The sequence below is a fragment of the Pelodiscus sinensis genome, chromosome 4 (genome assembly GCF_049634645.1).
Source record: "Pelodiscus sinensis isolate JC-2024 chromosome 4, ASM4963464v1, whole genome shotgun sequence".
NCBI lineage: Eukaryota > Metazoa > Chordata > Testudines > Trionychidae > Pelodiscus > Pelodiscus sinensis.
Genome location: NC_134714.1, coordinates 118,811,011 through 118,824,101, shown reverse-complemented (window position 1 = coordinate 118,824,101; position 13,091 = coordinate 118,811,011). Strand labels below are relative to the sequence as shown.

At 42.8% G+C, this 13,091-nt stretch overlaps 1 protein-coding gene across 1 annotated transcript in view; it reads right to left on the bottom strand.

The window, feature by feature from the left end:
* Window positions 1-13,091, bottom strand: part of MUC6 (mucin 6, oligomeric mucus/gel-forming) — a 92,052-nt gene that overhangs the window by 57,004 nt on the left and 21,957 nt on the right. The window contains exons 9-13 of the mRNA XM_075928795.1: window positions 12,194-12,401; window positions 7,728-7,850; window positions 6,013-6,133; window positions 4,278-4,416; window positions 1,137-1,241 (exon numbers count right to left, since the gene is read on the bottom strand). Of these exons, the coding sequence (XP_075784910.1) occupies window positions 1,137-1,241; window positions 4,278-4,416; window positions 6,013-6,133; window positions 7,728-7,850; window positions 12,194-12,401 (696 nt within the window). The remainder of the gene's footprint in view (window positions 1-1,136; window positions 1,242-4,277; window positions 4,417-6,012; window positions 6,134-7,727; window positions 7,851-12,193; window positions 12,402-13,091) is intronic.

Below are 13,091 nucleotides of genomic sequence, written 5' to 3'. Positions count from 1 at the left end.
TTCTAAACTCCACTTGTTATGCCCTTCCAGCATGATTGTGAATCATTAATAACTACTCTCGGAGAATGGTTATCCAGCCCATTATGCACCCACTTTACAGTAGATCCATCTAAGTTGTATTTCCCTAGTTTATTGATAAAAATGTCATGTGAGACCGTGTCAAATGCCTTCCTAAAGTCTAGGCATACCACATCTATCGCTTCTCCCTTATCCACAAGGTTTGATATCAGATCAAAGAAAGCTATCAGATTGGTTTGTCATGATTTGTTAGTTACAAATCCATGCTGGCTGTTACCTATCACCTTATTATCTTCCTGGTGTTTGCAAATTGATTCCTTAATTACTTGCTCCATTATCTTCCCTGACACAGAAGTTAAAGTGACTGGTCTGTAGTTTCCTGGGTCGTCCTTACTTCCCTTTTTATAGATGGGCACTATACTTGCCCTTTTCCAGTCTTCTGAAATCTCTCCCAACTTCCATGATTTTTCAAAGATGATAGCTAAAGGCCCAGATACCTCCTCTATCAGCTAATATTTCACTTATATCTCCCTTGATGCGGATTAAGCTGCTTACTGCTTGTCCTACTTCCAGAGTGCATGGAGAACAATAGATTACAGTCCTCTTTATAACAGCACTTAACATATTTTGAGACTGTTATCAGGATTCTTTTCTCAGTTAATCCTCATTACAAATATCTCAGACTGGACATTGAGTCATTATTGCATAGCTGGGCTGAAAGCCAAGTGCCTCTTATTACTTGAGATCTGCAGGCAATCCCGTGTACCCAAGAAGTGGGAGAGAGTGTTTATATTATCTTTGTTTTAATCAACAATTACTGTCATAATATTTAGTGGGAATAGATTAATTATTTTCCTAGCAGAGCTCCTGCTCTCCCCTTCTGATTTTTCACTTTGTAAAATTGGTCACTGTGTGTTCAGCCATCCCAACTTGCTAAACTGATGTAACATCCTACATTTCTCTGAAGTCATTATTTTATCATTCTGGAATATACTTGCATCGAAGTAGCTACCCTGCCTTCCCCCCAGATTTTCATATGACAATGCCTCCGAATATTAACTTTGACAAACTGGCTACTGGAATGTTGCATAGGACTTGTGAACTGCACTCTTATTTACCTTTGTAGAGAGGTAAATTATTGCACTCAATGATGTTTCAGAATGAGAATAACCAGATTTATCATACACAGCCATCAGGGTTCCATTGTGTGGAAGGCTCGGACTCTGAAGGAAAACAAAAAAAGTATGTTTGTGTATGGAAAAAATAAATTATACCCCAAATCCATTTATCATTGTGAAATCATGTAATTGTTCTTGCTGTTCTACCCTGAACTTGTGCTTTTGGGTGGTGTTTGTATAAGATTCCTTGTAACACTTCTCATTCTCACAAAACATAAGTGAACTTGAAACATTGGAGGCAGAATGTGTTCTGTGATACATTTCCAATATATCTTTAATGTCTTATTTCTAAAGAGTGACTCTTCTTAAAGCCCAGCACATTTCCCAAAGTAAACTAAGATTGGGATTAGCCTGGTCTCTCCAACATCTCTTTAAAAGAGAATATGGTGGACTCACTTTTCGAGCATGGGTTCCTTTAATGCAGGATTTGAACATGTTACGTAAAAGCTCAAAAATTGGCACTTAGGCACAAATATTTAAAGTTTTTAAAATAATTAAAAAGTCAATTTTTTTAGTCATTATCATCTTAGATACTGCAGTTTTATCCTATTCTCCCTAGAGGGAAATACTGTGGTGTCTCAGATACTAGTATGTAACTGTTAGCAATGTTGATTTTAATGATGGCCATTGTAATGTACAGGGAGAAATGCAGAAATTTGAGTTTCTTGTGTAGTTGTTCACATCCAATATCTTATCAACATTTGTGCCAAGGAAGCCTTTTTTTGATTAACCTTGGATTTTGGGTATTTTTAATTTTTCAGTTTGTGTCTTGTACTAGTTACTAAGACAATTTACTGGTAAAATAAATGCCAGAGACAGCTTAAGCCATTCAAGTCCTTGGAGGTCAATTGCTGCTTAAGTCTGCTCCTATAACTAAAACTGTACAGACCATGCAAATCTCCCCTTCTCACCAAGACTTCAACTAAACTATGAGGAGTGTGTTTTCCTCTAACAAGTGGCAGCCCTTTCTAGGACAGATACTCAACTTCTGTTACAGTGGAATTTCATTTCGAGTTCTCTGTTTGTTCCAAGTTGACGAATAGGCTAAGGCATCCTCTACTTGTCCAAGGGTAGGGAGACCCTGCCAATAAATACTGTTTACTTATGGCAATTGTGGGTAAATCTTACAATGAATTACAAAATTTCCATTTTGTAATTATGCCTACTTGCAAGTTGGAGCCATCCAGTGTAAATTGTTGAAATGTTATCAAATAACAACAATAAGGATTTCATTTTACATCTATATAATCTTTCCCTTTGAACCTAGAAGTGACATTGGTAGTAAATTTAAAAAATGAACTTTTGTGTGATACTATCTAGGACAGGCATGTCCAAAGTCCGGCCCGGGGGCCAATTGCGGCCCGTGTTCCGGTTTAATACGGCCCCCCAGGTAATTTGGCAATATCTATCTTTTATGGCCCCCAACGAATCCATATGTATTGAGATGAATACATTGTAAAATCTCAGTTAATGTCAGTTGGTCTAAATCAGTTATAAATATATTTGGACACAACATGTATACTTGGTGTTATGTTCCTGTTCATATTTTTTGAACTTAAAAGTTGACAGACAACCTTTATTACCAATAATATGTAATGTACTTTACAATGTTCCTGACATATATTTCAGCTTCCTGGATTTTTTTTTTCATCTGGCCTTCAGATATGAAAGGCAGAGTGATTTAACACCTGTTTAGATTTGTCATCCATGTGACGAAATGAAAAGTATGCCATTTGCAATAAACTTTGCATAAAATAGTTAATTTGCATTTAATTTTAATGGTTCAAAGAATGTCAGGCAAAATGGTCGGCCCTCACGCACGTTCACTTCATCAAATCTGGCCCTCTTTGAAAAAAGTTTGGACACCCCTGATCTAGGACAACAGTCTGTGACAGCTTCAACCATGATAAGAAGTTATAACATGAGAGATTTGTCTAACAGTGCGATACTCTAATCAGCATTTGCTTTATAGAGGAAGTGCTTCTTGAATCTTTCATCATGGTAGAAAAAGTCTCACTAAAAAGCATTGAGTTTAGAAAATTCAAAAATTTACTTTGAAATAAAACACGTACCAAAACGCCTATCCTTATAATGATTATACATGTTGAACCTCCCTAGTCCGGCACTCCTGGTTTGGCAACATCTGTGGTCCAGCATCATTTTAGTTAGCCAGATGTCCACTTACCATGGTTGAGGCCAAGTTTCCCGCAGTCCTATAAAGTTTGTTTACAACCACTAGTCCTGGCTGTCAGTGTCCTGTGCTGTAATTTAGCTCTAATTTATCCCTAAATATCTTCTAAGAGTCCAGTAAACAGTGGAAATTTTGGTAATGCTGCTAGACAATATTGACCTCACATGGTTCAGTAAATTCTCTGATTTGGCACTGGTTAGGTCCTGAGGGTGCTGTACTAGAGAGGTTCAACCTTTAGGCTGTATCTACATTGGCATCCCTTTCCGGAAAAGGGATGCTAATGAGACACTTCGGAATTGCAAATCCGCGGGGGATTTAAATATCCCCCGCGGCATTTGCATTTACATGGCTGCCGCTTTTTTCCGGCTCGGGGTTTTTGCCGGAGAAAAGCGCCAGTGTAGATGCGATTTTCCAGAAAATAAGCCCTTTTCCGGAGGATCCCTTATTCCTACTTGAAAGCGCTTGTGGCGCTTTTCTCCGGCAAAAACCCCGAGCCGGAAAAAAGCGGCAGCCATGTAAATGCAAATGCCGCGGGGGATATTTAAATCCCCCGCGGATTTGCAATTCCGAAGTGTCTCATTAGCATCCCTTTTCCGGAAAGGGATGCCAATGTAGACACAGCCTTAGTGTATTACAAAGTGAACTAATTATCCCAAAGCTGATTGTGCAGGGTATCATTTCTTAATGTTAAGAGTTTGGGGTTTCCTGGCATTGTATTATGCGCCAATGCAAAACACTTGGCATCTTTTTCAATAACAGCATACTACTTGGCATTACATATGATATATGGAGGTCACTGGAAGATTTTAGCAGGGGAGCACAAAGGTAGTTTGTAAGTATGACACTTCCTTTCAGCTGATTTTGTGTGGTTCATAATTTCAGCAACTTACCTTCATGAGGATGTATGTGCAAACGCCATGGAATCGGTATGACCTGGAATCAAATGTGGTGACAAAGGATCCTCCTTCCAGGGAACATCTTCCTGGGCAGGGTAGATCCTTGCAATCCCACTGGCCCATTCTACACTTACTAGGGAAAACAAAAGTGTACATTAAATGACTAATACCAGTCTAGCAGGATTTGGTCCCACCATCTGGCATTTTTGTGATTCGTTGGCTGCCTGACAATGGCATGTCTGTGGACATATCTCCGTGCAGCAGCATGTTGAAGGTGACAGCCCTCGGCTCTTCCACTGTGGAAATCTGAGGATTAGTGAACTGATAACCGTGGATAATGATACATGCCATAATAAGTAGCCAATAGGAGATAGTATATTTCATGTTCTAAACTTACATTTCTGCTATTTCCTGATTTTTTCCCCTTTGGCTATAAATGTTCACTTACTTATCAGGAAGGAAACATATAAAAATGTGTATATAGTTATTTTTCTCTGTGAATTTTTTGTCTTTTCCATTATCATTTGCTAAACATATTATTAGACACTATTTATCTCAATCTGTAGGTGATGAGACCTTTGTGTCAGGGTGTCCTCTTCACACAGGGTTGGAAGGAAGCAAAGTGGTAGAGTAGGTCAATTAATTCCACAGGCTGCACCTGGAGAAGTCAGGGGGCAGGGAGTGGAGTGAAAGCAGGCCCACTTGTGCAGGAACTCAGGGAATGGGCTACAGATATGGCTGCTGGGAAAGGCAGGCAGCAGTTACTCCCTGGGAAGACAGAGAGGGTTGTTGGAGCTGGTACACTGAGAGGCAGTGGGAACCAAAGAGTAGGAAGAAGTCCAGAGAAGGAGCCGGAGTGCAGAGAGAGGTAGCTCAGAACTGCTGAGCTGAGTGTTCGTGGACTGAAACTGGGTGAAGATGGAGGGCCTGGGTTCCCCTACCAAGTGTGTGGCATAGAATTTGGCAGCCACAGGAGAAGACTGCTTAGGAGTGCTGATGGACTGTTCCCTTCAAGGGGAGGACCTTAGTGACCTCGCCAGAGGGCCCAGCCACAAACAGAATGCAGCAGTTCCTGAAGCTGAGAGCAGGCTGCAGAGGGACACAGAGGGAGAAGACATCAACAGAGGGAAAGCATCAGCTGGCAGAGCTAATCCCCATGATGGCCAGCAGGAGGCACCACTGAGGTCAGTGAACCCTGTGACACCTTGGCTCTCCATTAGTCATGTAATTTCATTAATAAATCACCATTGAAAAATGTTGTACTGATAGTGCTGGAGACCAAATTCCTTTCTTTCTCCATAGCATAGATTCAGCATGGGAAACAGTACAGCAATATTCTCCATCTTGAAACATCACATTATTAAAACACTTCCCTAGTGGTCAATGGGGAGTTAAGTCTGCATGGCCCATTCAGTGCTTAATGTGTCTCTGTTCAGATTGCCAGCAAAATGGGCTATCAGTGATAACTCTGGTGATAGCTCTTGTAAATTTGCACAGTAAAGGCAGAGTTTGTTTTTTGTACACACAAATCAAGAAATCAGACATACATTACTTTGTCAGCAATTGCAGTTGTAGGATTCTGAGTGTTCAGAACAGATGTGTGCACAGATGATGTAAGCACATTTATGGCTGTCCCCTGAGAGTCTGTGCCACAACTATGTCAAATTTTCCAGCCACTTGGTAAGGATGCTTTCTATGCTTTTTTTCAGAGAAACTTGCCACCACTCACCAGGTTCTGCATGTTGCTTTCATGGTAGCACCAGGATCATATCTCTCCCCATTCAGAGTGCATGGGCACTGGTTAATGGAAACACAAGTTCGATTTTTTGAGATGTCATCAAGAACAGTGCCTGTCAAGAGAAACAAATAAATTAGGTAAATACATTTTCGGTCGCTTAGCTACCACTTAACTCCTCAGCACTCAGAGCTGTAATATTATGTCCCCTGTATACCATGCCTTGCAGAGACAACATTTCTGAGAGTGATATTTCTGCTCAGCCTTTTGTCCAGACTCAAACGTATTATAGACAGTGTGCTGAGACTCTACAAAGAATGAGCGGTGTTGATCGCTCATTGGGAATGAATTAGCCTTACATTCAGGGGTGCCAGGTTTGTAGAAATGTTGGTGTGCCCTGAATGTCCAGAGCCTGCTCCTTGCCCCCATCCAAAATGCCCCCCATACACACACTTGCCTCAGGCTCTGGGAGAGAGTTTGGGTGGGGAAGGGATAAAGGCTCTGGGCTGGGGCATGGCACTGCAGTGCAGGAAGGGTGCAGCGTGCACTGTCTGGGAGGAGGCAGAAGGGGTGACATGCCTGGCACTTTGAAGACATTTGGGTGCAGGAGGGAATGAGGGATCAGATTCTTGGAGGGAATATGGGTGTGGGAGGGGATCTGGGGTACAGGCTCTGGGACAGAGTCTGGGTGCTTGGGTGCAGGCTCTGAGAGGGAGTCTGGGGGCAAGAGGGGTGTGAGGGAGGGGACAGTGCTGGAGGGAATTTGGGACAGGAGAGGTAGAGCTGTTGGGAGGTGAGGGCAGGGTGTGGCACCTACCTGGGGCACCCCCCTATGGCAGCAGAAGGTTGTGGGGGGGGGGGGTCTCCACATGCTGCTGCCTGAAGGCATCATCCTCTGCAGCCCCCATTGGATGCAGGGGCACTCAGGGTGGGAGCAATGCATAGAGATACCCCCATCCCAGGGCCACAGGGATGTACTGGTAGCTGCATGGAGCAAGCAGGCATAAAGCTGCTGGGGGTAGGGGCAGAGGTCCCCAGGCTCAGTTAAACCACTTGGGGGGCTGCAGGTAAGGCCAGGGAAGAGACCCAATTCCAAACTTTGTTGGTGCTGAGCTCCCAGACTAGGAATATTCCTGGAATCCAGGCACTATGGGCCCATATAACTTGCCCATCTGCTTATAGTTTATTGCTGAAATTTCAGGAAATACTCCACAATAATGGTGATAAATTAAATTTTTGTAGAACAGTTCAACCTGAAGTATGCTCGAAGCTTTTACCAATTGTGCACTACATACCACAATCTCTCTCTTCACCAGTGAAATGCAGCCACTTCTGGCATCAAACATGGCAACTGTCTTAACAGCGCATGGCACCACTATATACAAGATTAGCACAACAAAGTTAATGGTATCCAATCCAATTTAAACTATTGGAGGAAACTTTAGTAAGAAGGGTAAAATTATCCCATATTGGACAGTTACTTCTCTATTCTTGCAGCAAGTGCCAAGTGATCTTTAAGGATGCCAAAGGGTCAGGACCTCAGTTTTTATATCTCATCTGAGAAATGGCCCTTCCAGCACCATAGTGCCCTGTATCACAGTGTAGTGTATTAATTTATTGGACTCTTTCTACTTGCTTGACAGGTACCAAAACTGTGAGCATGAATGATTTATGATGAAATTAATATTAGTTTTATAGTGATACTTTACCTTCTGGGCAGAAACAACCATATGTACAGTAACTGGAACAGCTGTAATCTGGGTTGGAGCAAGTTTTAACACAGGAAGAACCACACTCCTTGTAGATTTGGTTAGCTGAACATTTTCCTACAGCTGCAATACAATGAACAGTATTAAGGCACCTTTCTAGGTAGGAATGAAGGAAAACGTCTCACAGGCCATAGAGACTAGAGATGAGTCTCTCTCCTGCCCTCAGAGTATCTGGCACTTCTGTTAGCACAACCACCTTCACTCCCCATCTCTACTCTGTGAACACACCATGGCCCAGACACCCACTCTATTCATTTTTCATTCTTTAGCTCAGACTTACCAGAATCCACATATTCCAGACAAAGGCTTAGAGATCAGATCACCTTTTCTGAATGCACCCTACACTTCTAGGTGTCAGACCCCAGAAACGAGACACACTTCTGAAAGATGAGCCTAAGGTCCCCTATATCCGTGCCAGGCAAGGAGAGTGATAGCAGGTTATACCCGTGTACAATAAAAGCCATAGGTGTGAATTTTTAATAGTGCCCATCTGATTTAAGGAACAGACTTGTTACTTTTCAGTGGGGTATGTGCTCCAAAGTCACTTAGGAGCCTTTGAAAAAAATCCCACCCTTTATCATTATTAACATACAGAACAGGGAACATATAAGTGTTTCATGTGACAACTAGTAGGATTCTCCCGTCAAGAAGTGGAAGAAAAATGGGAGAAGGAAGAATTAAGATTAGCACTGGAATTTTAAGCAAGAGATCATCTACCGCCTTGCACTTTATGTAGACATTCTTCCTAGCAGAATGGCTGCAAGTCTCATTTCATAACATTTCGCACCCATTGTGCCCAAGTGCAAATTACTATGAAAAGGTGCAGGGCAGTGGATAATCAGATCTCACTGTTTTCAGAGATTCTGGCACTTGTTTTTTGAAGCCTGATATTCTTATTTCCTAAATTACAAAGATTTGTTTTTTAACCTTTACTCTGAATATCCTCACTTTATATTTTTTATAACTACAAGGTCTAGTAATATTTCTTTAAGTTGATGGCCTGCTCACAATACTAACATTGTCATAAAAATGGGTAGACTGGGGATACTATTTTAGTATGAGTAATGAGCATTATTATACAGCGTTGTACAGTGCCTTACAAATATCGAGTGGGATAGGTTTGCTGCCTTAAGGCATTTACAATATATGACAAACAAAACTGGGATGCTAATTTGTGACTGGGGAGAGAATATTGAAGGGATAAAGAAGAGAACAATTCCAAGAAGGGAGATTTAGAGAAGTGGAAGGGGGAGGTGGCACTTGGCATGCAGGAAGCAGGAGATTTCCCTGAGCACAGGAGGAAGCATGACAGAAGGCAGAAAGCCAAAAGTATAACAGAGATGGAGAGCAGCAGTACATGAAGACAGGGAGGAGTACAGGGAGTGAGAGAAGAGATGGATATGAGATCAGAGGTGTAGGCAGGACAAGATGATACAAGGCTTCAAATGTGAGGATAAAGAATTTGTGATAAAACATTGGAAGTCAAAGAAATAATGGATTCAGGAATATAATTCTGTTTGGATTCTATTCATCCCCCTTCTAATGTTAAATACCAAATGATGTTGAAGTCACAAGTAATAGTAAGGAGCAAGGAGAAGGATGTTCCTGGTACTGCAATTTATTTTATTAATTATCCACTGATGAAAGAAAATGACCATATAAATACATAAAAGGTAAACAGAAATATGGTTAAATAATGTTTTAAAAAGACAGCCTGATATTATGAAAGAACATTTGGAACGAATCTCTCTCTTGGCATTCATTATCTCTCTTATAATTTAATATGTGTTGATTGAGAAATAATAATCACTTCCAGTTAGCCATCACTTGCATTTGTTCAGAACTTCAGAGATTCAGCCAGATTTTAAGGGATTTCGTAAACAGGTACTTCTGTGTGTCTGCTGGTGAGGTGCTGCTTTTGGAGTGGTCTGCAACGCAGCTCTGAAATCAGCACGGAAGTAAGGGTTGCAATTCTATGACCCCCTTGAAATAACTTATGGCCCCTCTCTGCAACTCCCTTTTGGGTCAAGACCTCCAATTTGAGAAACAGTAGTCTCCCCCAGTAAAATCTATATGGTATAAGATAAATGCACACAAAAGACCAGATTTCACCAAGAGAGACAACAGGGTCAATCACCTGGAAGTGGGATATTTAGGAGTAATTTAACTCCCGTGAATAATGACTTTTTGGTCTCACATTCATAACTTTATTTTCCCCCTTGTCTTTTATCTCCTTCCCACTGTAAGACTGTCAAGGTCTGTAGGTTCAGAGCAGTGGAAGATTTTGAACTGCCAGGTGCTACAGCTGTGGCACCTTAAACATTTGCAAATAATTTTGAAGGTTGTTTGTGGACATGTTCCTGCTGATATGAGGATGCATGTTCCTTGAATGAAAACCCAGGGAATGTTCTCAAAACAGAGTTTTAATCCTTCTATTTCTTTCTGGTAAGGATTTTGTATGCCTGAATTTAGAGGGAGGCACCTATGGACAATCTTTTAGATAATCTCATATGTGTGAGAGAGGATTTATTTGGGTGGCACTTCAGAGCAAAAGCTGATAAACTGGTGGAGGAGATGATGAGAAGACTTAGGGACCCTTTAAAAGTTAGCTCTTTTCCCTGGTCGATTTATGGGAGGACTAGAGAGTATAGTGAATAAGATGTAGGGAGCAGAGAAAGCAGCCTGATGGTGTGGGGCTGGGAAGTGTGCCTGGTTTCTTCCCAGCCCCACACCAGGTTTCACTTGTGGGTATTTGTTCCTTTAAGTTTTATGCCTGGGGATCCAAATCCAGGACAATTCTACTGTCTTTTGTCTTTCTGCTTTGGAGAGGTGAGGGAGCTTGTTTTCCCTTTGTGTTCGGACTTTGTGTATAATATCACTGCAACAGTGGTGGCTGATCTGCATAAATTTGGCTTCTCCTTAACTACTGGCTAGTAGAAAAATCAAATGCCTCTGTACCAGATACAGGCAGTCCCCGAGTTACGCGGATCCGACTTATGTCGGATCCGCAGTTACGAACGGGGCTTTTCTCACCCCGGAGGACGTGAGCGGAGGGACGCCCAGATGCGCCGTGGTCCTGCCACCCGCGTCCTCCGGGGCAAGAAAAGCTGCTCCGCGTCTCCCTGGTCTGCTGGGGGGAGCAAAGCCTCGGAGGACACTGGCAGTGGGACAGCCGCGGCGCGTCTGGGCTGTCCCGCTGCCCGCGTGCTCCGCGGCTTTGCTCCGCGTCTCCCTGGTCTCCTGGGGAGAGTCCCCCCCAAGCAGACCAGGGAGACGCGGAGCAAAGCCGCGGAGGATGCGGGCGGGACCGCGGCGCGTCTCGGCAGTCCCGCCACCCGCATCTCCCTGGTCAGCTGGGGGGGGCACAGCTAGTGTGCCCCCCCCCCCCAGCAGACCAGGCTTCACTCGCCGACGACGCCTGGAACAGAGCAGCTGGGGCGCTGCCGGGTTGGTCCCGCAGCGCCGCTCCTCGGCGCTACTGGACCAACCCAGCAGCACCCCAGCTGCTCTGCCCCAGGCGTCCCCAAGTCAGCCGCTGCTGAAACTGACCAGCGGCTGACTACAGGAAGCCCAAGGCAGAGTTGCTCTGCCCCGGGCTTCCTGGAATCAGCTGCTGATCAGTTTCAGCAGCGGCTGACTTGGGGACACCTGGGGTAGAGCATCTGGGGTGCTGCTGGGTTGGTCCAGTAGCGCCGAGGAGCGGCGCTGCGGGACCAACCCGGCAGCGCCCCAGCTGCTCTGTTCCAGGCATCCAAATTCAGCTGCTGTTGAAACAGATCAGTGGCTGATTCCAGGAAGCCCAGGGCAGAGCAACTCTGCCTCGAGCTTCCTGTAGTCAGCCGCTGGTCAGTTTCAGCAGCAGCTGAATCTGGACGCCAGTTCCGACTTACATACAAATTCAACTTAAGAACAAACCTACAGTCCCTATCTTGTACGTAACCCGGGGACTGCCTATAGTTAATTCCTGCATATTTCTTTATAGATGAAATATTACTTTGCCTTTAGTGGCTTGTCAACACTGTAGTTTAGCTGACAGAAGAATTAAAAGCAAGCATTTCAGAGTAAGGGGTGTGTGTGTGTGTGTTTTAAAGAAATAGATTTTAAGGTGTTGGTTAAAGAAATAGCTTTAGGAGTGTATGGCCTGGTCAGCTGATTTAACTGTTGAATGATGGGGCCACGACTTGGGCTATAAATTCATCTTTTTGTTTTTGTTGGGTACCAAGCTCTGACTCTTGAAAGTTGCCATGTGCTCAAAGATCATCTCAGGATCTAATATTCAACCCAACCAGATCGCTCCTTTGTTTGTGAGTGTGGAAGATTTTCTAGTGGCTTTTAAAAATGTCATTAATTATTCTTTAGCTATAGCATATATATGTAAAATTATAGAGTAAAACATTATAACTTACAGCAAAAGTCTGTACTCCTCCAATCAGAGACTGCTTGATGGGACATGCTACATTGTCTAGAGTACTCTGATAGCGTAGCACAAGTACAATTTCTTTGCCCTGGATCATTACAGTCCTGCATATCAAGCTGACAACGAATGACAAATGCTTTCTTTGACACGTTGCAAGCTGGAGACACAAGGTTGAGTAGCTGGGAGCAGATCCGGGCCTAAATAAATAAGAAAATACAAACAGAAAGTGAATGCTAGTAATCTCCCCGTTATAATAAAATCTCAGTGAAATAAGAACACTATGTGTTTTCCATTACTAGAGAGATTGTCTGTAGCTATTAATTATACTAGTGTATTTATTTGGATCAAAGTGCATAGGGAATTTTGGAAATGGAAGAGAATACAAATGATGCATTTTAAAGGAGAAAGTATCTGTAAATATTTAATTTTCCCTTTAATCATATTCAAAGCTAATCATTCTTTTATTGCTATCATACTTCCATGACCATGGATTACAATGTTCCATGCAGGGATTATGTTCTCTCTTGAAGCATTAGCAGGAGGAAGAATATATTTTGGAACAGTGAAGCTATGGACATCCCCTAAAAATCCCTCAAAGTGCAGATGTGTCTTGCATCCCAAGAGCATATTAGTCATTGAGTGAACCTATGCCTGATTACAAGAGAGAACACAATGTGTTCTATAGGGTTTCTGGGTGACATTAGTTCTTATCGTACAGATAGTGATGCTTTTAGGAATATAGTGAAATGTTGAGTTTTTGAAAGAATGTGGTTTTATTTTGCTGGCATTGCGGATAATGTTATTTGCTGAAGAGTACAGCATCTCAAAGGAGAGCAATGTTAAAGGAGCAAATGCTTGGCTGACTGAGCCAAAAGAAGTACAACAGT